Source organism: Gorilla gorilla, chromosome 8, assembly GCF_029281585.2.
Source record: "Gorilla gorilla gorilla isolate KB3781 chromosome 8, NHGRI_mGorGor1-v2.1_pri, whole genome shotgun sequence".
Taxonomy (NCBI): domain Eukaryota; kingdom Metazoa; phylum Chordata; class Mammalia; order Primates; family Hominidae; genus Gorilla; species Gorilla gorilla.
The window spans coordinates 134,532,110-134,554,936 of record NC_073232.2 but is presented as its reverse complement, the minus strand read 5'-3'; the positions used below and the strand labels follow the sequence as shown (position 1 = coordinate 134,554,936).

The following is a 22,827-nucleotide window of genomic DNA, read 5'->3' as shown; positions in this document are numbered from 1 at the left end:
TTTCAAAGGCAATTATCTCCTTATCTATTGGCCTTGCCATATCTCAATCATAACAAAATAATAATAAAACCTACATTTTTAAACACTTACCCAGGCCCAAGGCTTCAAGGAGGACTCCCTGGAGGAAGTGACATAACAGAAGAGAAGTTAGCTGAGACAAAATGATGGGGATAAGGGTGAGTGTCTCAGGCAGACAGAACAGCGTGTGCTAGGCTGGAGTGGAGAAATAAGGAGCCACTGAAGGAATGGCCCATGCAGTCTGATTGCAGTATAGGGTGAGAACAGAGGAAGGAGGAAGGAGGAAGGAAGGGGAGAAGCGGCTCGATATCCCAGGGCTCATAGAGGCCAAGGAGTGTGAGTTTTATCTAGTCCTATCTCTTTTGATCTCCAAGTTGCTTTTTCAAATAAACCCAAAAGACAGTCCGTGAACTCTCCAGATTCTGCCATTGAGAGTCCGGCCCTGAGAGGGCCGAAGCCCTGCCTGGCTGGTCACCACCAACCTGGGGAGGTACCACTGGTCCACTGACCACCCAAGGGAAACAAACAAGATGAGGAAGAAGAAGGCCACTCCAATGCATCTAACAATGTACACCCTGGGTGAGCCCCCCTGCCGCTTCCATCCATTGAACAAGAAGGATGCTTTCTACAGTCCATAAATGCTAAATAGACGAGTCAAGTCCAGACTTGAAGTCAGCACCACCAACTAGACTAAAGAATGGACGTAAGGATCCACCACATGTGCTCGGTAGTATCCTCACCCCTGTACCTCCTCTCCCCACCACCTTCTGCTTGGAATTCCTTGTAAAGAAAACACTTCTCCAGGGATTGTAAAGGATGTGGGCCTTTCTGTCAAGACCTGGGATGGAATCCTGGCTGCCTCATTTCCTGATTGACCTGAGCAAGTCTTCTAACTTCTCTGAGCCTGTTTCCTCCTTGTAAAATAAAAATAGTTTTCATTCACCAGATCATTTCAAAGCTAAAAAGAGATAGCACTAACTTGAGTGAGTCATTGTGGGTACTCAAATGTTAATATCTTTCCTCCTTCTAACAATCCCTGTGCATACACACACTTTGACCCTGCCCATATGCATCTCCACCCTGCTTTAATTTTTTCTAGTGAGAATATTGTGGAAAACAAAGAGGCTTTGCTCAGGATCTGGGCAAGATGGCAGAATAGGAAGCTCCCGATCTTGTTCCCCAACAGGGAAATTAACTTGACAATACACAGCTCAAAAAGCCTTTTGAGACCCCAGAAATCATTTAAGAAGCTGTTGTACCCCCATGCAAGCTCAAAGCAAAGAATAACCACATTGAAACAGGCAAGAAAAACCATTTCATATAAAAACGAGATAGCCCTTCCCCACAGCCAGCACAACTTGGTGCAATCAGGAGCAAAAATGTCATGACTTCTTCATTGGGAAAGAAAAAGAATAATGGAAATGTACACTCAACATTTCAGCTTTTTGGCATGATGCCCACAGGACTAGTTTCTGTCTCATCTTACTTGGAGCAATTATGAGGAACTGGCATATTTTGGATGGCTGGGGGTCACTGAGAGCAAAAGAGAGCTCAGTGTCTTGTTGCAGTCCCAGAGAACCTGCAGCACTACCAACAGACATTAGAAGGAACAAGAGCCTACAAGCTCCTAAAAAGAAACCAGCAAGCCTTTCTATTTGGGAAGTTATACACACAAGCCCAGAGAAGATACACCCTCAGAAAATGTTTGTGAGGTCCCCAGAATCACTGGCTGAACTGACTGGTAAAAGTTTTTCCCTGTAGGATGCTAGTCTATAAAGACTGGGAAGAGTGACTGCTATGACTGTTTTTCAAATGAACAAATCACAGCAAAAAATAAAATAAAACAAAAACCCACGGCACATGAAACAGGAAAACATAATCCAATCAAAGAAATAAAGTAAATCTGCAAAAACTGCCCCTAAAAAATGGAGATCTATGAGTTACCTGACAAGGAAATAAATATAATCATCTTAAAGAAGCTCAATGTGCTACAAGAGAACAAAAAGAGACAACTGAACAAAATCACAAAAATGATGTATGAACAAAACGAAAATAACAAAGAAATAGAAACTTAAAAAGAACCAAAATAAAATTCTGGAACTGAAGAATACAATAACTGAAATAAAAAAAAATCACTAGAGGGATTCAATAGCATACTTGATCAAGCAAAAGTAAGAATCAGGGGAACTTGAAGAGATGTTATTTGAAATTATCAAGTCAGAGGGGAAAAAAAAGAAGTAATGGAGAAAAGTAAAGAAAATCTAAGAGACCTGTGTACCCCATCAAGCAGACCAATACACATATTATGAGAGCTTCAGAAAGAGAAGAGAGAAAAGGGCAGAGAGCTTATTTGAAGAAATAGTAACTGAAAACTTCACAAATCTGAGGAAGAAAACGGACATCCACATTCAAGAAGCTTACAGGATTCCAACTAGGCTAAACCCAAGAGGCTCACACAAAGATATATCCAAATCGAACTGTTACAAGTAAAAGACAAAGAAAGAATCATGAAACAGCCAAAAAAAAGTAATTCATAATGTAAGAGAGCAACTATAAGATTATCCACAGATTTCTCAGCAGAAACATTATAGGCTAGAAGGTAGTGGAATGATATATTCAAAGTGCCGAAAGAAGAAAACTGCCAACCAAGAATACTACATCTGACAAAACTTGTTTTTTTCAGAAATGAAGGTAAAATAAAGACCTTCCTAGATAAACAAAAACTGAAGAAGTTCATCACTACTAGACTTGTATTATAAGAATTGCTAAGGAGAGTTTTCAAATTAAAATGAAAAAACAATAGATAACATGAAAACAAACAAAAATATAAAGCTCTCTAGTAAAAGTAAATACATATACAAATTCAGAATCCTGTAATACTGTAATTGTTGTGTAAATCACTTAATTCTTGTATCAAATTTAGAAGATAAAAGCATAAAAATAACCATAACTATAAAACTATGTTATGTTGGGCATGGTGACTCATGCCAGTAATCCCAGAACTTTGAGAGGCTGAGGCAGGAGGATTGCTTGAGCCCAGGAGTTTGAGACCAGCCTGAGCAACATAGTGAGGTTTCATCTCTGTAAAAAACAAACAAAATTAGCCAGGCATGATGGCATGCACCTGTGGTCCCAGCTACTCAGGAGGCTGACGAGAGAAGATCACTTGAGCCCCAGAGGTTGAGGCTGTAGTGAGGCAAGATCGTGCCACTGCATTCCAGCCTGGGTGACAGAGCTCTCCCCACTCCCCACCTGCCCCCCCCAAAAAAACTAACCTATGTTAATGGTTACAAAATATGAAAAGATATAATTTGTGATACTGAGGGCATCTAACTTGAAAAGGAGGAAGTATAATTATCTCTGTTCACAGATAACATGACCTTATATTTAGAAAACTCTAAAGATTCTAAACAAAGATGCTGATAGAACTAATAAATGAATTCAGTAAAGTTGCAGGCTACAAAATCAACACAAAAAACCAGTTGCATTTCCATGCAATAACAGTAAACAATTAAATAGAAAATTAAGACAACAATCCCACCAATGGTGGCATCAAAATAAACTTAACCAAAGAGAAAGACTTGTACACTAATCCAAAACATTGCTGAAAGAATTTAAAGAAGACAAAAAATAAATGGAAAGGCCGGGCATGGTGGCTCATGCCTGTAATCCCAGCACTTTGGGAGGCCGAGGCGGGCGGATCACGAGGTCAGGAGATCGAGACCATCCTGGCTAACACAGTGAAACCCCGTCTCTACTAAAAAATACAAAAAATTAGCCGGGCGTGGTGGCGGGCGCCTGTAGTCCCAGCTACGCGGGAGGCTGAGGCAGGAGAATGGCGTGAACCCGGGAGGCGGAGCTTGCAGTGAGCCGAGATCACGCCACTGCACTCCAGCCTGGGCGACAGAGCGAGACTCCGTCTCAAAAAAAAAAAAAAAATAAATAAATAAATAAATAAATAAATGGAAAGAAAACCCATTTCATGGATTGGAAAACTTAATACCATTAAAAGTAACCTGCAGATTTCATGCAATCCTATCAAAATCCCAAAGGCATATTTTGCAGAAATAGAAAAAAGGAATCTTAAAATTCATATGGGATCTAAAAGGACCCCAAGTAGCCAAAACAATCTTGAGAAGGAAAAACAAAACTGGAGGCCTTATCCTTCCTGATTTCAAAGCATATTACAAAGCTATAGTAATCAAAACAGTATGGCACTAGCATAAAGACAGACATATAAGCCAATGGAACAGAATAGAATGCCCCAAAATAAAACTACACATATATGGTCAAATCATCTTCAACAAAGGTGCCAAGGCTACAAAATGAGGAAACAAGTGGTGTCAGAAAAATTGGATATCTACATGCCAAAAATGAAGTTGGACCCTTACTTTACACTATATACAAAAATTAAGTCAAAATGGATTAAAAACCTAAATATATAAAACCTGAAAACTATGAAACTCCTAGAAAAAACATAGGGAAAAACTTTTCTTTCCTTTTTCTTTTCTTTTCTTTTTTTTTTTTTTTTTTTTGAGCCAGGGTCTCTGTAAATCAGGCTGGAGTGCAGTGATGTGATCATAGCTCACTGCAGCCTCAAACTCCTGGGTTCAAGCAATCCTACTGCTTCAGCCTCCTGAGTTGCTAGAACTATATGTGCACACCACCACACCCTGCTAATTTAAAATTTTTTTTGTAGAGACATTGTTTTGCTATGTTGCTCAAGCTGGGAAAAACTTCAGGCTAGGCACAGTGGTTCACGCCTGTAATCCCAGCACTTCAGGAGGCCAAGGCGGGTGGATCACCTGAGGTCAGGAGTTCAAGACCAGCCTGGCCAACATGGCAAAACCCCATCTCTATAAAAATACAAAAATTAGCCAGGCGTGGTGGCAGGCACCTGCAATCCCAGGTACTCAGGAGGCTGAGGCAGGAGAATTGCTTGAACCTGGGAGGCGGAGCTTGCAGTGAGCCAAGATCGTGCCACTGCACTCCAGCCTCGGTGACAAGAGTGAGACTCCAACTCAAAAAAAAAAAAAAAAAAACATAAAACTTCATTACATTTGAATGGCAATGATGTTTTGGATATGACGCCTAAAGGACAGACAACAAAATTAAGAACAGACAAATGACACTACATCAAACTTTAAAACTTCTGCACTGCAAAGGAAACAACCAACAGGGTAAAAAGGCAATGCATAGAATGGCAGAAAACATTTACAAACTATATTTCTAATAAGGATATGTACTCCTGATTAGGAGTTAATATTCAGAATATATAAAGAACTCCTATGACTTAACAACAACAAAACAAATAACCTGATTTTAAACTCAGCAAAGGACATGGATAGACATTTCTCCAAAGAAATACAAATGGCCAAGCAGCATGTGAAAAGATGCTCAATAGCCTTAATCATCAGGAAAATACAAACCCAAATTACAGTAAGCTATCACCACACACCTGTTAGGGTGGCCACTATCAAAACAAACCAACAGAAAATAAATGTTGGTGAGGATGTTGAAAAACTGGAACCCTTGTGCACTCTTGGTGGGGATATAAAACAGTGTAGTTGCTATGGAAAACAGTATGGAGGTTCCTCAAAAAATTAAAAATAGAACCAGCAGATGATCCAACAACCCTGCTTCTGGGTATACATTCAAAAGTACTGAAACCAGGATCTTGAAGAGATATTTACATTCTCATGTTCATTGCCATGTTATTCCTAACAGCCAAACAGTAGAAGCAACCCAAACGTCCACTGATGGATGAATGGATATAGAAAATACGGTATATACATACAATGGAATACTATTCAGCCTTTAAAAAGAAGGAAATTCTGTCATATGCTTCAACATGGATGAACCTCGAAGACATCTTGTTAAGCAAAATAAAGCCAGTCACAAAATGACAAATATTGCCTGATTCCACTTAACATGAAGTATCTAGAGTATCAAACTCTTAGAAGCAGAAAGTAGAATGGTGGTTGGTGGTGGGGAGAGAAAAAGGGGGTTGTTCAATGCATAGAGAATTGTAGTTTTGTAAGATGATAAAGTTCTAGAGATCTGTTGCACGATAGTGTGCACTTAGGGTCAGGTACAGTGGCTCACGCCTGTAATCCCACCACTTTGGGAGGCAGAGGCAGGAGGACTGCTTGAGGCCAGGAGTTTGAGACCAGCCCTGGCAACATAGCGAGACCCTCTCTCCACAAAAAATAAAAAATTAAGCTGGACATTTTGACACACACCTGTAGTCCCAGCTACTCAGGAAGCTGAGGTGGGAGGATCACTTGAGCCCAGGAGGTCGAGGTTGCAGTGAGCCCTGATGGTGCCACTGCACTCCAGCGTGATAAAGCAAGATCCTTTCTCCAAAAAAAAAAAAATGCACGTAGTTAATCCTGTACTGAACACTTAAAAACAGTTAAGATGGTAAATTTTATGTTTAACCTTAATGAAAAAAAGACAATGTTAGAAGTAACAGTAATTTGAAATGTTAATGCACATTTCACAAAAAAAAAAAAAAAGGAAGAAACCTCAGCACCTTACCAGGGCCAAGAAGTAGTTGAAAGGAGCAATTGCCAGTGAGCCAAGCAGTTCTTTCTGTCCCCGTCGCCTCCCTCGCCTGTCCCATGCACAGCACTGATGGCTTCTCTCTCCCAGGTCAGCAGCCTGGAATGGGGAGGTGTCTGCAGGGGGATGTTCCCTGGCATGGCCCTTGGGCCCCTCAGATCTTACAACCAAGGGGCTGAGAAAAGGAATCCCCAAGATCCCCTGGCCCCGGCCCTGCTATCCTCAGTGCCTACCCCCCTCTTTCCTAGTTCCCTCTCCACTCACTTCCACTCCCTGTCCTCACAAGGTAATCTTTGTATCTCAAGAAAGCTATCTTTAATTTGAGAGCCCCGAGGAAATGCTGAACCAGGAAAAAACAAGTTAGAAGCTCAAGATTGCAGCTGACTTAGCAAACCAAAGTTCCTAAGAATGCTGAGAATCCCAAAGCTGCTGGGGTACAGGGGAAGGGGGAAGCCTCAAATGGGGTCAGGTGCCTTCTCTTGAGCTCCCACTCAGCAAAGCAAAAGAATATAAACAGTTCTCAGCTGCCATCCCGAGGGTGAACACGTGCATGAGAGAAAGTAAGTGCAGGGGAAAAAGCGACTCATCTGAGCCCATATGGGTCCTGGGGCCAGGCGCCCCTCACAATGGCCCTGTGGTTAAGTAGGAATCCTTGCTGTGGGCCCAGAGACGGTGTGACCTACCCCCGTCACAGTTACAAGGTGGCAGAGCTGAGATCCTACAGCTCAGTGCTTCATCAGGGGCTGGTGCAGCCTCTAGGCGCTGGGGTGAGCTTTCCTCTCCACCTTCCAGCCAGATCGCCCACAGGGGAGTGGAGGAGGAAGAGGGTGCAGTCATCACCCCAGCCCTCTCTCATGGGGAGGGGGTCCCCCATCTCATATCCCTGCTCGCCTTGACACAGCCCTTTAGGGTTTCAAAAGAAAAGCCAGTTGAATAGAAACGCACACTGCTCAGGGCCCACTGCAAAGCGTGCTAACAAACGATGGGTGAGCTGATGCGCGCCACTTCCCGAGCATCCCAGGGACGGAGCCGCAGCCTGGGTGATGCTGGGGTAGCGAGGCAGCCAAGCATGGAGGTGGGCCTGAGGCCAAGCCTGGGATTCTGGGATTTAGTTTTCCATTCGTTTGTGTGGGCTATAATTGCACACAGTGCAAGCTTGATCCAACCTCCACGTCTCCATCCACAAAGGCACCTACATGCAGCCCCTGGGGAGGAGGAGGACTGAGGGAAACCCCTCTCCCTATGGAGGAGTCTTTCTATAGCTTGGCCCCTGCCCCCAGGACATGAGGCAGGCCTGGCCAAACCCCTCGGGGCCAAGAGAGCTGCCCCACTTCTCCAGGGCCCCAGGTCACAAAGGCCCTTACCACTTCTTTGCCAAGTCCCTGTAATCTTCATTGTCATGATCATCTCCATTGATTAAGCTTTACCACCTGCCCAGCAGCTGCAATCATTTTCTCTAACCTTCATAGTAGTTGCACAGGATGGGCGTTGTTAGACCTATAACATAGGTCTCCGGCGGCAGGAATTATCCATTATATTCTGGGGCCACTTGCTTCTCAGCCTGAGTTACACTTATCTAGAGAGACATAAGCTCTGGTAAGACACAATTCTGCAGGGGAATTGACTGCTTCCCTGAGTTTATCTGCTCTGGGCACTATAATTTTGACGGCAGTCAGGCAGGGTCTGTTCAGTTCAGATACTTACCTGTAACAGCAAGTAGAAATGTTCTTTCACTGGAGGCTTTGTAGACAGCCCAACAAATCAGCTGAGAACAAGTGAAATCAGAGCATGGAGGGAAAACAATAAACATTTTCTCATAGTCAGTTATACTATTTACTCCAACTACTATTCTGGATGTCTCTTCCCTCCTCCTCGCTAGGCTGGGCTGACAGGTAGAGAGAGTGCGGCCCAGGGGCTGGATCACATACCCCAAAATGTACAGACTACTGAGAGCAGAGGGAAGGGCTATATATCAGTACAACCTTAGAGGAAGGCTATTTGGCAATGAGCTTCGCAAACTTTAAAAATGTGCAAACCCTTTGAGAAAGAGAAAAGCAGCCGTGGCATCCAGGAGCTGACCTGGCACTCATGGCTGGGCCGAGGCCATAACCCATTTCACAAAACATCAGCACCAGACAGGCCACTTGGACTGCAGTGAATTAAAAAACAAGAACCAGCCCACTCCACAAATGTCTGCACCCACATGGGACATCATCCAAACCACAGCAGGACCAACTATCTCTCAATCCTGGCTAATATGTATGACTGTTGCTTCTTTACCAGTTGCAGCTTTATCTTACTCTAGTCCTTTTTTTTTTTTTAATTTTACTATTATTATACTTTAAGTTTTAGGGTACATGTGCACAACGTGCAGGTTTGTTACATATGTATACATGTGCCATGTTGGTGTGCTGCACCCATTAACTCATCATTTAGCATTAGGTATATCTCCTAATTCTATCCCTCCCCCCTCCCCCCAGTCCTGTCTTCTTGTAGGTCAGATTTATCGAGGCACCCAGTCTTAGAATTGCCAGACCAAAGCCCAGCTTCCTGCAATCCTCCCTGCAATGACTAACCCAAGTCCGAATCCTATGCCTACAGCCTTCCTAAGAGCCTCCAACTGAGATGCTCAGAGCTTCCTCTGGAGTGTGCCCTGGCTCACTTTTGCAACAAGCAATAAACCCAACTTGCTCCGCCGCAGGTCCCAGTGGTCTCTGGCTGGAGTGCAGTGACATCTTTAACCCAGGTGATGCACTCTTAGGAATTTGACCTAAAGAATACTCACATTCATAAACATATGTAAGGACACTCATGTGGCATGCATAATGATAGAAAAACATGGACACAATATAAACGCTCATCAGTACCGGGGGTAGGGTTGGTTAAACACATTTTGGTGCATGGAATGCTATGCAGCGTTCAAAATGATGAAGAGCTATATTTATTGATATAAAAAGTTTACCATAACATGATGGTCACATTATAGTATCAGGTGAAAAAAGTCTCCAAAACTGTATGCAGGACCACCACAGGTGGCTGCACAGGGTGGTATGGGTGGCACTTTTAAAAACACACATAACAACATATTTTATAGATGGAGAAAAAGGCCATTAAACATACAGACAAACATTAACAGTTTCTTAGTTTGGGTTATAAGGTTTTTTTCTTACCTGTTTTCTAATTTTTTCACAATGGAAATGTTTTACTTAATGAGAAAGAAGTTTCCAAGAGATGCAAGCTGGGCATTTCTGAGAATGCAGTCGAGGTCAGAATCCAGAGCGAGGGCAGAGCAGGGATTTGGCCTTGAGAAGCGAGCATCTGGGTAAGGGGTCATGGCTGGGCCCTGGAACATGCTGTGACCAGGAGGCTGGACCAAGCAAAGGATGCTGGCAGTGGGAAGGAGGCAGTTCCCTACCCTGGCTTAGGGTGCCTGGCAGGTGAGGGTCTCAGTGGCACCAGAGGCAGGCTCTGCTGGATGGATTTCGAAAGTGTAGCAGAAAGAAAACAAAGGATCTCAGAGCATAAAAGACGCCGCGCATCCTGCCCCCCGCCCCCCAACCCGGAGCAGGCTGCCAGGCCAACAGCACATGTGCGGTCCTCTCTCCTTGGAGCTGTCTGGCACAGCCGAAATTCATCCACCTTATAAATCACAGAAAACACCCCACCCTGTCCCTGAAAAGCTGAGGCTGCCTAAGGCCTATCCTGTTATGGGTGGGGATTGTCCTACTGTGAGAGGAGTTGCCCGTAGCCACCGTGCCGAGGCAGAAAGAGGGACAGTCAAGCTCTGGGCCATCGGGGGCTCTCATCTGCCTTCCAAGTTTACAGCCCATACCACACATCCCACTGACACACTGTACCCAAAAAGATATGACTACATCCTAATCCTTCCTACCTGTGAATGCAACCTTATTTGGAAACAGGGTCTTTGCAGATGTAACTGAGGCTCTTGAGCTAAGATCATCCTTGATGGGGGATGGCCTAAATCCAACGCTGGTGTGCTTATAAGAAAGGAGGGAAATCTCAAACCCAGTGAGAAGGTCACGTGAAGACAGAGGCAGAGACTGGGGTGCTGAGGCTACATGCCAAGGAGAGCCAGCAGCTACCAGTTGCTGGAAGAGGCATGGGACAGACTCCCACAGAGCCTCTTGGGGGAACTAACCCCACTGATACTTTGATTTTGGATTCTGCCTTCCAGAACTGAGAATACATTTTGCTGTTTGAAGCTGCAGATGTTTGCAGTGATTTGTTAATGGCAGCCCTAGGAAATGATCACACCTTTCCACCCCGCTGACTCCCCTCATCCACCCACCCTTCAACCTGGGAGCCCTGAGCAAGTCGGCAGCAATGAAGCGATCTCAGGCCAGGCACACTGCTAGTTTAATCTCCAAAGTGCCCTAATTACCTGCCGGCCACTGGCAATTGTGCACCCTTTCCCAGTCCTTTCTTTAGAGGGGAATGGGGGTTTCAGGTTGACCTTCAAACACTAAAGGATTGAACAGAAAGAGTGGCAGTCTGTTACTTCCTTGACTCAATAAAAGCAAATAGATTTGCTTCCTAAAAGTCATAGAGGCTTTGTAAAAACCAAATCTCAGCTAATCCAGTGCTGAGATTAATTAATTTCCACGTAATTATTTAAGTGGAATAAATAATTAATTTCCACTTAATTATTTAAGTAGAAAGTCAGTATTTCTCATTAGCTTCATCCTACAAATGCAGCCACAATAACAAAGGAAATATTATTTAAGTCTATGGACAAAGAAATGAGCCCAGACAGAGAAGAGCACGAAGCCAAATCTGGTATTTGACAAAGGTGAGAAAGGACTCAACCCTTCCCAGAAAATAAATTCGAGCCACACTTATTGCCAAGATCCAAAGAAAAAAATTTATTTACAATAGAGAATTTTATTTGAAACATGCATTTCTTGTTTTTTTAAAAACAAATCAGCAAATGCAGATCAAGTTTACACTCCTTAAGGCAAGAGTCCCTATGCACGCTGTACATGTTCATATTAAATCCAAAAGCTGCTCACCCTGGGAACTTGTGTACAAAGGGCAAGGCCAAGGTCAGCAATGTGTCTTTTATTAGAGAATCAGACAATCTCCCTGATACAGGAACTCTGAGGTCAACTTGCTATGAATTATACTAGGAAAATGCAAACCAATAGCAAGAAATTCTGATAGTCTCCTTAGTACTGCATACAATCAAATCAATTTTATTTAGAAAGGAAATACAGTAGTGCATACGAAAAAGTGAAAACAGAACCTGTCCATGGAACTGGAGGAACAGCAGTGTGCCGACGGTCATATTGCACGCAACAGTTAAGTCCAAAACATTCGGTTCAGAGTTAGCTTTTCCCCATTTTGGCAATCAGTTCGTCACAAATCTTGGTGAGCTCTTCTATTTCTTTATTCTGCAAGTGAAGACAAGGAAGAAGTTGCTGATGTTTGAAATCTGGCCAATCAGAATGCTCATGGGGCTTTTTGGGGAGATGGGAGACCACCAGTCCCCTTGGTCCCCACTAAAGCAGTGAGACAAATGACTTGGAGCCAAACAATCTGAGTATATATCCCAGCTGTAGCTGTGTGATCTTCCACAAGTTACACAGCCTCTCTGAGCCTTGGTGTCCTTATCCCTAGAACATAGGTGATAACATGTTTCTTTCTGAGAAGTAAATGAGGTGATAAATGTAGTTTCCTGGCAGTGATCAGCACAGAGTGAAGGACTAACTAGTCTGGTTCCTTTCCCTTTATTTGCCTGGGAAGGATGTGATCTGAGGCGAGGAGCATCTGGGGTAAACCCCTCGGTGGCTTTTTTGAGATGTAGCATAAGGAGGGTTACGCAGTTCTACGTGAATGGGATCACTGGCATTGCTCAGAGGGATGCCAAATAGGTGATGCTGTGGCTACAGGGTCATAGGGGGTGGGGGGCAGATGCGAGCTGGCTTTAAGGTGATTCTCCCACCACACCTTGCCTGTCTAATCAAGGGGAACCAACCACAGGTTTGTCTAGCACAGATGATCCTACACTGTCCATCTTCTCAGAAAGTGAGGGGATCCAGCGGGACGATCCCTCCATCATGGACGTGTGGCTTTGCTTTCAGATAGGTTACATGCTGGCTCTGATGCTGATCAAGTTCAACAGCACGACCAATCTCCAATGGCCTTCTCCAAGGGGGCTGGATCCCTCCAGCATACTGGGGATGTTTTGCAGCCAGCTTTTCCTTGAGATTCCCATGGAAGATCAGTCTTCACCAAAAGCCTGTCCCTGAGGCTGTGCAGAGCCCTTCCCTGAAAACCTCAGAACTCCTGAGACATGTTCCAGCCCAGAGCCACGCGCCCTCTGTTTCTAGGTTAGAACTCCTGGTGTCACTCATCATTGTGTCAGTGCTGGGGAGGAAGTGGCTCTCCTCAGTGGAGGGGAAGTTCCAGTCCTTCCCAGCAGCAGTCTCCACTGTGGGAGAAGCCTGCCTCGAACAGAACCCTGGCCCACCTCCTGGCTCGAATTTGCATCTGAGGTCAACAACTCGAGAGAGGCACTGAAATGCCAGCTGGATGATGGGGCTCTGAATGGGATGCAGCACTGACCACTAATCTTAAAACTACTATTATTGGCCGGGCGTGGTGGCTCACGCCTGCAATCCCAGCACTTTGGGAGGCCGAGGCGGGTGGATCACCTGAGGTCAGGAGTTTAAGACCAGCCTGGCCAACACGGTGAAACCCTGTCACTACTAAAAATACAAAAAAATTAGCTGGGTGTGGTGGCACACACCTGTAATCCCAGCTACTAGCGAAGCTGAGGCAGGAGAATCGCTTGAACCTGGGAGGCGGAGGTTGCAATGAGCCGAGATTGCGCCACTGCACTCCAGCCTGGGCAACAGAGACAGACTTCATCTCAAAAAAAAAAAAAAAAAAGAAAAGAAAAACTCTCATTGCCACTATGGCCCCTGCTGGGGCTGCTAACAGTGATCTTCCATCTTATTGCAGTGCCCACCGTGAGCTGCTCACCATGCTGAAGACATCCCAGGCACTCTGGCCTTCCCTGGTTCCCTCAATAGTGCCTTCAAGGAAGCCAGTATTATCCTCATTTTTCAGTGAGGAAATGGAGGCTCAGAGAAGTTAAGGGTTGTGTATAAGGTCACACAGCCAGTCAGATGTGGCAAGCCTGGAACACAAATTCAGGTTGCCCCAGCTCCTATATGGCTTTGCCATTATAACTGTTAAACAACATTATGTACAGTGACTGATGGCTAAGAGGCATCAGCAGACCCGTTAGAAAGTGATTCCCGGAGGTTTTCCAAGCTCTCTCTTGGCATCATCAGCCACCACTAAGCAAACTGCCTCATCATAAAGCTCAGCTCATGGAGCAAAAGCCTTTACAAAGCGCTGATTGGGCGGAATGCCCAGCGCCTCCATTCAAGAATTGTCTGGGTGAATCAAGTTTCTGAATCTCTTTAAGATGGGACTATCCCCTAGATATCACTTAGGTCTTTCAGGGAAGAACCTGTGTGATTCGTTCATTCCTCTGGAAGTTCAGTTTAAGATAATGCAATTTAAACACCATCAAACCCTGATGGAAATGGGGGAACCATCTCAAACACACACATTGCTACATTTCTCACCAAGAAACATTGTATGTTCAACTGCTACAATAGCCAAAATGACTGTGAAGTATGGTTTTTATTTCTTTATTTTAGAGATGGGGTCTTGCTCTGTTGCTCAGGCTGCAATGCAGCTGGCTACTGACAGGCACAATCACAGCGCACTGCAGCCTCGAACTTCTGGGCTCCAGCAGTCCTCCCACCTCAGCCTCCCGAGTAGCTGGGACCACAGGCGCATGCCAACATGCCTGGCTTCTAATATGATCTTTATTTTAATGAAACATTCCATTTGTCAAGTCACCAAATATGCCATACATAGATTATCAAGAGACAAGGAATAAAAAATGCAAACAACACTAAAACCATAATGAGGCTCAATAAATACTGGGTGAGTGAGCAAAAACTTGCACTTGACAGTTGTGACCCCATATGTCGTTCTGAGGATACTGCTAAGAACAATCATCAGAGCCTACAAAACAGGTAGTTGAACATATGCATATTCCAAACTATTTTCTAATGCAATTTTGATATTAAAACTGTCTAGTAGCCATCTGTCTTTTTCATCCTAAGAAGAAAGGTAAAAAATTAAATTAATGTCACACCTATAATCCCAGCACTTTGGGAGGCTGAGACAGGAGGACTGCTTGAGCCCAGAAGTTTAAGACCAGCCTGGGCAACAAAGTGAGACCCCATCTCTACGAAAACAAAAATAAAAAAAATTAGCCTGGTAGGGGGCACATGCCTGTGGTCTCAGCTACTCAGGAGGCTGAGGCAGGAGGATCACTTGAGCCCAGGTGGTTGAGGCTTCAGTGAGCCATGACTGCACCACTGCACTCCAGCCTGGGCAACAGAATAAGACCCTGCCTCAAAAAAAAAAAAAAAAAAAAAGATAAAAAGAATGAAAATAATGATCTGTAATATGAATAAATTCTGGATAACCAGGAACATCCAACAGGGCACAGGGCCTAGTGGAGACTGGGTGAGTATCAGATATGGACCTCAGGGAAATCCATCTGCCCAATGATACAGGCTTCTAATTTTCAGGGCTAGATGGAACCTGGACACTGAGGTGGGGTGCGAGGCTTGCCCAGGGCCATGACAGATGGTACAGTGGGGACAGGAGCCCCATTTCTTGCTCCCCAGGGCTCTTTCCCCAACATCACTTAGGTGGAGTGAGGACTGGCACCTGCCCAGGGCAGAGATCACCACTGCTTGGCCCAAATGCCCCTGGAGACCACCACCAACCACAGTGGGCAAAGGAGGACGGCCAATCCCCTGGGGCTGGCTGGGTGCTCCTGCGGTAGTAGAGGCCACTCGGGAGGCACATGGATTCCTGATGCCAACAAAGGATGCCCCATCACTGCCTATCAAGGCCCAAAATGCATAAATCGTGCTGCTAACCCAGGCTGCTGGGCTCGTGGATGACTACGCAGGGGAACCCCAAGGCTCAGGAAATTGACTGGAAGGAGGCTGCAGATCTGGAAATCCTCTCCTTGAGAAACACATCCAAGGAGGGAGGCTGGCCCTCACTCACACACACGCAGTCTCAACAGCCCAACGCTCAGAGGGCCCTCCTGGGCTGAGGGAGCTTCTTATCTGGACACCCAGGGAGACAGTGCTCACAGTGGATGGAGGGGTGCCAGATCCAAAAGAAGGAAACCTGCGCACAAGCTCAGTGTCCTCGGGAAGATCACCCCTGTCCCTGGAACTAGAGGCCACCTGGGCACCCTTCCAGCGCTGACACTGCCCATGTCTGCATCAGCTGGCCACCGTTGCCAGGGCCTGGTGGGCACCCCATCCACTCACCAGTAAGCATGCCGGATGCAGAGGTTCAAGGGCTACGCCTAACACATTGTAGGCACTTAATAAATATCCAACAAATGAATGTTGAAAAGGAATGAAAATGGCAGTAAACACACATGCAGGCTGCAATTCCAGGAACGGTGGAAAGGAAGCTGGTTTCAGGGCTGGCATGAAATTGGAACTTCTAGAAGGAACCAAGGGTATGCTCATGAAGCATGAACTCGTCTTCAGGAGCAGCAGTGGCCAGGGAAGCCCAGCCTGTCTAGCTGGACTGGCCAGCAGCACAGAGAGCAGCAGCCCGGCCCACCTGGAGGCCACACCCCTCCCCTATTACCTTCTGCTCCAGCGTCCTTTCCAGGGCGTCCACTCGCAGCTGCTCCTTCCGCAGGCTGGCCTGGTGGGCGGCTTGCTCCTGCTGGGCCTTGCCTCGAACCTGAGCAATCTCAGCATTGGCCCTGCAGAGACAGGGAGCTCAGAATTATCACTCTTTTTTGTGGATCACTAGAGACACCTCCTGCTTCCCAGGTCCAGGCAGGGAGAGTGGCCTGGTCTGGCCCCAGCTGCCACCAACTGGAGCTGGAGCACAGGAGCCCATGAGAACACCAAACCCAATTCCATTGCCATGAGGCCAAGGTGCCGGGGCACGCTGGACATTGCAACACGCATCCTCCACTGATTAAATGATGCTAACTGTGTGCCTTCTCTCGAGTCTTATTGAAACACACATTTGGATGATGCCCCCTTTCCAAGCCAATGTCACAGGCGCTGCCAGAGGTCCCAGCCTGCCTGGGTAAGGGCTGCTGGGAGGCCCCTGGGAGCCACCCCCAGTGGCTAATGTTACCTGTCCAGTTTCTCCTCCGCGTGCACCTTCAGGGCCTGGTACCTCTGCTCCTCCTTCTTCACCCGGGACAGGTACTCCTGCGCACATCTCTTCAGCACCTCTTCATTCTGACACAGCAGGGCAGAGGACAGGCGTCAAGCCCATGAGAACAAATGCCCAGCACTGGTGGGAACCCCAGGAACTCTCGGATGCAGGTGTAACTCCAGGCGGCCAAGTCTCCTCCCCAGCCTGCATGGACCCCCTCCTCGCAGGTGGCTCAAGACCAACTTCCGAAATCCTACCCCCTCCCAGTGCTCCCACAATCTCTCCCAACCAGATCCTCCTCCTCCGTGGCCCCCAAAACTCAGCACTACCTTGCGGAAGCCTTCTAGGACCTCCTTCATCTTCTCATATCTCCTGAAGAGGTCAGCCAGAGACTTCTCCACGGAGTTCAGGTCGGCCAGGGCTTGCTCCTTCTCCAGAACCAGCTGCTGCACCGTCTGGTGGGAGACTGACTTCTCTCTCTGTTCGTCCTCTGGCAGGAGAGACCAGGAGCCAAACGATGGAGCCCAGAAAGTCCAAACTGGGTCTCTGGGGCCAGCCGAGGCCTCAGATGCAACTCAGCCTCACCAGTGGGGGCATCTCAAACCCCAGCTTTTCCTTGGGACAAACCCACGCCCCAGAGCCCTCCCAGACTGTCTCTAACAGAACAAAAACCAGAGCCCTGGCTTCCCAGACCTGGGCCTGTGCAGCCTCGCGTGAGGTAGAAATGAACCATTACTATTCCTTAACCTGATCAGTACGGCCCCTTCACAGTTCTATATTGGTGTCCCTGGTGATTCTATGTGGTTGTTGACAGCAAGCAGACAGATCCGTAAAGTAAAAAAGAAGACATCGTTAGTGAATTTTGTGTTGGGACGATTAAAGGGTGTGAGGTCTGGGCTGTGAGGGATGGGCTCTCCTATGTATCAGGACAGAGAGGAGGTCTTTGGAGATCCTTAACACATCTGGAAACCCAGAGCCCAAAAAAGCATCTCCTCTGAAATTCCATTCACACAGGCACAGATAGCGTCTTCGATACAGCAAGTGTTGTAACTCCAAGAAACACGGAGCTATTTCCGTCAAGGTTAGTTTCTCAGTGATGTACAATATAATTCAGTGTTGGCTCAGTTCCGAGTGGCTGATCCTGGTGAGAGGAACCATTGTCCTCTGCCCCACCTCTCCGGCCCTTGGCCATCCCAAGCTAATAATCTGCCCCAAATATCTAGAAAATGTATATTTTTAGATTTGGGGCACATGTGCAGGTTGGTTACATGGCCATACTGTGTGACTAATGCTGGGGTACGGACTTCTAATGAGCCTGTCACCCAGGTACTGAGCATAGTACCTGAAAGGCAGTTTTTCAACCCTTGTCTCCCTTCTACCCCCACTGTGAACTCCCCAGTGTCTTCTGTTCCCATCTTTGTGTCCGTGTGTACCCAATGTATAGCTCCCTCTTATAAATGAGAATGCTCAGTGTTTGGCGCTCTGTTTCTGCATTAATTCCCTGAGGACAATGGCCTCCAGCTGCATCCATGCTGGTACCAAGGACATGACTTTGTTCTTTTTTTATGGCTGCTTAGAAAATCATTTCTACACTTATGGGAAAGGCCTTCTCTGACTACTCTACACAAAACACCCCTCTGTCCTCTGTGCGGATCCATCCCCGGCCCAGGTGGGTGAGGAACCTTTTGCTCTCTTGGTGACAGCAGAGTGGGAAAGGGAGAAGCGCCCACTCAGAGTTCCTGGGGAAGGAGCTCAGCAGACCTGTCTTTCTACCAGGCCCTCGTCACTGGGGAGGGGGCTGCCTGCCACCTGGAATGACTCCGAGGGCTGGCTGCCATAGACAGATCACATCTGGAAATAACAGAGCAACGGGAGCCAGCGCTGACTGGACCCTTCCATGTGGCGGGCGCCCTGCTGACTGCTCTAGGTGTTGACTGTCCCTAAGCCAGCACTCAGCAGCCAGACCGAGCTTCCTAATGTGCAAACCACGCCACCTCACTCCTGCTCAGAGCTCCCCCGCAGTGACCTCCCTCTGAAATGGAAATAACACCCAAATCTTTGCCCACATGCTCTGCCCTCTACCCTCCCAGTCCTCTCTGCTCCAGCCACGAAGGCCTCCAATGCCCCAGGGGGTCCCGCCCCAGGGCTTCCAGGGCTCTCCAACATTCTCTCAGGGCTCTGATCCCATGTCACCTCCCCAGAGGTACTGGAAATGGCTCCTCTTCCTCTAGAGTCCTTCATTTTCCTCTTTGCAGCAGCAGCCACCCCTTATCATTGTATCAGATGTGTGCACGCATGTGTGCACGTGTGTGCGTGCGTGCCTATGCTGGTGTATCAGCGGCTTATCTCCCTGATGAATGCATGCTCTGTGAGGGCAGGCACCAGAGTCTGTTTTGTCCACTTGCTCTGCCCCAGGGCCTAGGATAGTGCCGGGCATACAGGATGTCTTGATACATGTCCATGCGACGAGTGAACAACTTAGAGCATCACAACCACCCGGGCAGCTTTTCTCACCCTCATTTTACAGAAGGCGAAACAGAGGGTTTGAGAAGCTAAGTCACTGTTCACTGAGAAAATGGCAGAGCCCAAAGCCAAGCCTGAAGCCGTGATCATAACCACGTCTCTACACAGGCCCCATGTAATGACAGACCTTGGAGGATGCAGCTCTCTTAGTAGCAGGGAGATTTTATTGTATGAGTTTCTTTCCTTTAGGTTCCGGACAGATCTGCACCTTGCCATACCCCAGAACTAGGCACACTGTTACCGTGTGGTGTGGTGGGGTCATTTCCTTGGTTTCAGCTCCGGTCCCGACATAAGCTTGCTCTAAAGTTCTGACCTCTTAGGGTCCCAGCGCCTCATTTCCAAAAACTCTCCCACATGAGTGTGGATTTATTCAGCTGAAGGGCTTGTTCACACGCAGGCTGCTACACCCCACCCCACGGCGTGAGATTAGGAGGTCTGGGGTGGGGCAGAGAACATGCACAGGTCACAAGTTCCCCAGTGATGCAGATGCTGCTGGGGCAGGGACCCTGCTTGGAGAACCACTGGCCCTGAAGATGCCGAATGTCCTTCCCACCTGCCTCTGCGATCATGGGACTCCTAGAGCGCTCGCTACCAGCAGCCCAGAGCTGCCCAAGCCAGTGGCTAGGAGCCTCTGAACTGCCTGAGTTCGAGCTCTCACTCTGACACTTCCCATACGAGTGACCTTGAGCAGGGTTTTAAACTCTCTGAGTCTCAGCCTCCTTGTCTAAAATAGGGAAAAAGAGTATTTGTATCTCCCGGCATTTGCAGGAGATTAAATGAGAAAATGTATATAAAGCCCCCAAGGAGGAGGAAGAGTCCTGTATTGGTAACCCATTATTAAGAGCCTCATTGTCCATAATAAACTCTGTAACCCCTGGAATCAGAGCAACAGTGTCACAGTGGCTTGCGAAGAGGGAGCTTTTTAACACAGACAGAATCGCCAACAACCTGCTTGCTACACCCACACTCCTAAAAGAAAGGGCCTTTCAACATGTCTCTAATAATCAAATGCTTGTTTTTATTCTTGGAATTCTGGCTGCTTCCTTAGTTCCCAGCATGCTGTATGGTGTATATTCTGGGCTGATCTGAGCCCATGTGTATGTTTCACCTGACTTGGTAAAGGAGCTGTTTACCAAACCAAGTCCATCTGATTTCCTGGATCCAAGACTTCACCTGCCTCAGGTTGCCTTTCCTCTCAACCTAACCCTTTTTAAAAATAGAATCACCCCGTTCCCAGGAGACGGGGGAGGCAAGAATGCTTCACAAATCCTTTTGTACATGACAAACGCAGTTAGGTTCTTCAAATCAGGAGAAAGACACCCTACACTCAACAACAAAACAATGCTCCTGAAGACTTTTCTGGCTTTTTCAGGCAAAACATCATGAAATCATGTGGGGGGGAAATGCAGCAATACACAAAGCAAAAATAACAAAAATAGAAAAACAAACAAACAAAGGGTTGCAATGGGCAGGTGTCAAATTAGGGGGAAAAGCGTTTACTTACCAGGCTTGCCTGTTTGTTTTGCAAGCAAAGGGCAAGAAGCAACAGAAAATGGAAGCAAAACAGATAATCAGGGCAGTTGTTAGAAAAGCAGAAAAAAATCAATTGCAACAACCTGGAATGCAGAAAGCACAGAAGTCTCTCTCTCTTCTGAATTCTAAATAGTCACTATTTGAGCTTAACAAAACATATCCTCTCCAGTAACATTTGATGCAAATGAATAACAACGGCAGGACTGATGTCACACTGGTGTGGAGCATATGTGAAAGCTGAATGGAGCAGAGCCAGGAAGAGCTAGACGTGTGGGCTGGAGCTGGTTTGACTTCAAAATACGACTACAGTCACGGTGGTCCTGAACTGCCAATCTCTCTGGGCCTGAGTTTCCTCTTTCACAAGGGATGCTGGTTACGTGAGTGAAAATGGAAAGAAAAGCATGGAACCCAGGTGGGCCTCCTGGGCATGTTACCAAGCATGGAGAGACCCTGACCTGAACCGTGCCAGAAAGAAGGCATGTCCTGCCCAAAGCCACAGTGAGTCCCAGCCATGCCTCAGCCCCCTGCTGTCTTCCACAAGGACACAAGGACCTTGAAATCTATGGTGACCTTAGTCAATGACCTGCAACAGTGGCTGAAGGAATGACAACCACAGGCCTGTCACCTTTCTGATGAAAAAAACCTTGGAATGACAGAGGACAGTCAATGGGTGAATGAGGATGGGGATCGGGGAACGGACACACAGTGAGATGCCCCTCTGTGTGGCAGTGCTGCTCCCAGCCAGGGACACTGGAGGAGTCTCAGGGGCCACCCAGAGAGTACCCCAAGGACAGGAGAATGTTCTAAGGGATTGTGTGTACAGCTCTTGAAGAGAGGGCCCCTCAGGCCAAACACATCAGGTCTTGGAGCAGGGGTGGGGATGGGGGGTGATGTGTGGCCCTAACCCCTGGAACCAGGATGACAGGAAGGCAGGTGGCATTCTCTCCAGGGCTTGGAGGGAACTCACACTGCCTAGAATTGAAAAGGTCCTCACTGCTGTCACCTGCAGATATTCTTTGAGGAAACCGTAGGAGTAATCTTTCTGTCATGACAAGGACAGGACATTTATGCCAACTAGAGAAATTCTCCACTTTTAATTTTCAAGAGGGAATGTCTGTTTATATCAACTTCACCAGCTGAGCAATAAAAGATGGCTTGGGTAGCTTTCTCTCAGGAGCAAAAGCTCACACCCTTTCCCCCGCATTTCAACATTTACCAAAATGTCATCACCAAGGGCAAAAATAAAAGTGTACGGCTCTGAGATGGAGCAGGATGTTTCCAGATGAACCATGGAGGGCCTGAGTGATGTTCTCAAATCCCAAGACTCCAGGAGGCCAAAAAGTTGTGTTCTACTTGCCAAACACCACATAAGGAAGACATCAATCCCTTAGCCTGACCGTTTTTGCCAGCATTTTCAACTCCAAGAGTTTTTTTTTTATCTTATCCATATGTGTTCATAAATTCTTATACCAATTTAATAAAGAAGTTTCACTTTGATAGGAAGCATGCACCATGAGGCTAAACATGAATGGGCTTCTTTTCTGGGTGAAATGAACTTTGTTACAATAAATCAAAATTGAAGCTCCTTTGAATGGAAAGCACTCAATTGTTGGCCTCTTCACTATTCCTGAGGCTACTATTATATTTATCTTGGGACAAGCTAGAGGTGTGACGTGACTCATACATCCATATGTTTGGGGGTGGGGGCCAGGTGCCAGCACAGTGTCAAACTTGGACACATAAAGTGTGGTCTGCAGTGACCTGGAGTTTTTACTCCATATAGCCTTAGAAGAAAAAAGACTGGTTATCGGGCCAGGTGCAGTGGCTCACGCCTGCAATCCCAGCACCTTGGGAGGCTGAGGCAGGTGGATCACTTAAAGTCAGGAGTTCAACACCAGCCTGGCCAACACAGTGAAACCCCGT

The 22,827-nt window shown here is 46.7% G+C and overlaps 1 protein-coding gene across 9 annotated transcripts in view; it reads right to left on the bottom strand.

Moving 5' to 3' along the window:
* Positions 1-11,441: 11,441 nt before the first annotated feature.
* Positions 11,442-22,827, bottom strand: part of TACC2 (transforming acidic coiled-coil containing protein 2) — a 257,941-nt gene continuing 246,555 nt past the window's right edge. For all 9 annotated transcript variants that reach the window (XM_063710544.1, XM_055353964.2, XM_055353961.2 and 6 more), the window contains 4 exons: positions 17,178-17,338; positions 16,825-16,931; positions 16,318-16,438; positions 11,442-11,993 (listed from right to left, as the gene is read on the bottom strand). In XM_063710544.1, coding sequence (XP_063566614.1) covers positions 11,928-11,993; positions 16,318-16,438; positions 16,825-16,931; positions 17,178-17,338 — 455 coding nt within the window. In that variant the 3' untranslated portion in view covers positions 11,442-11,927. The remainder of the gene's footprint in view (positions 11,994-16,317; positions 16,439-16,824; positions 16,932-17,177; positions 17,339-22,827) is intronic.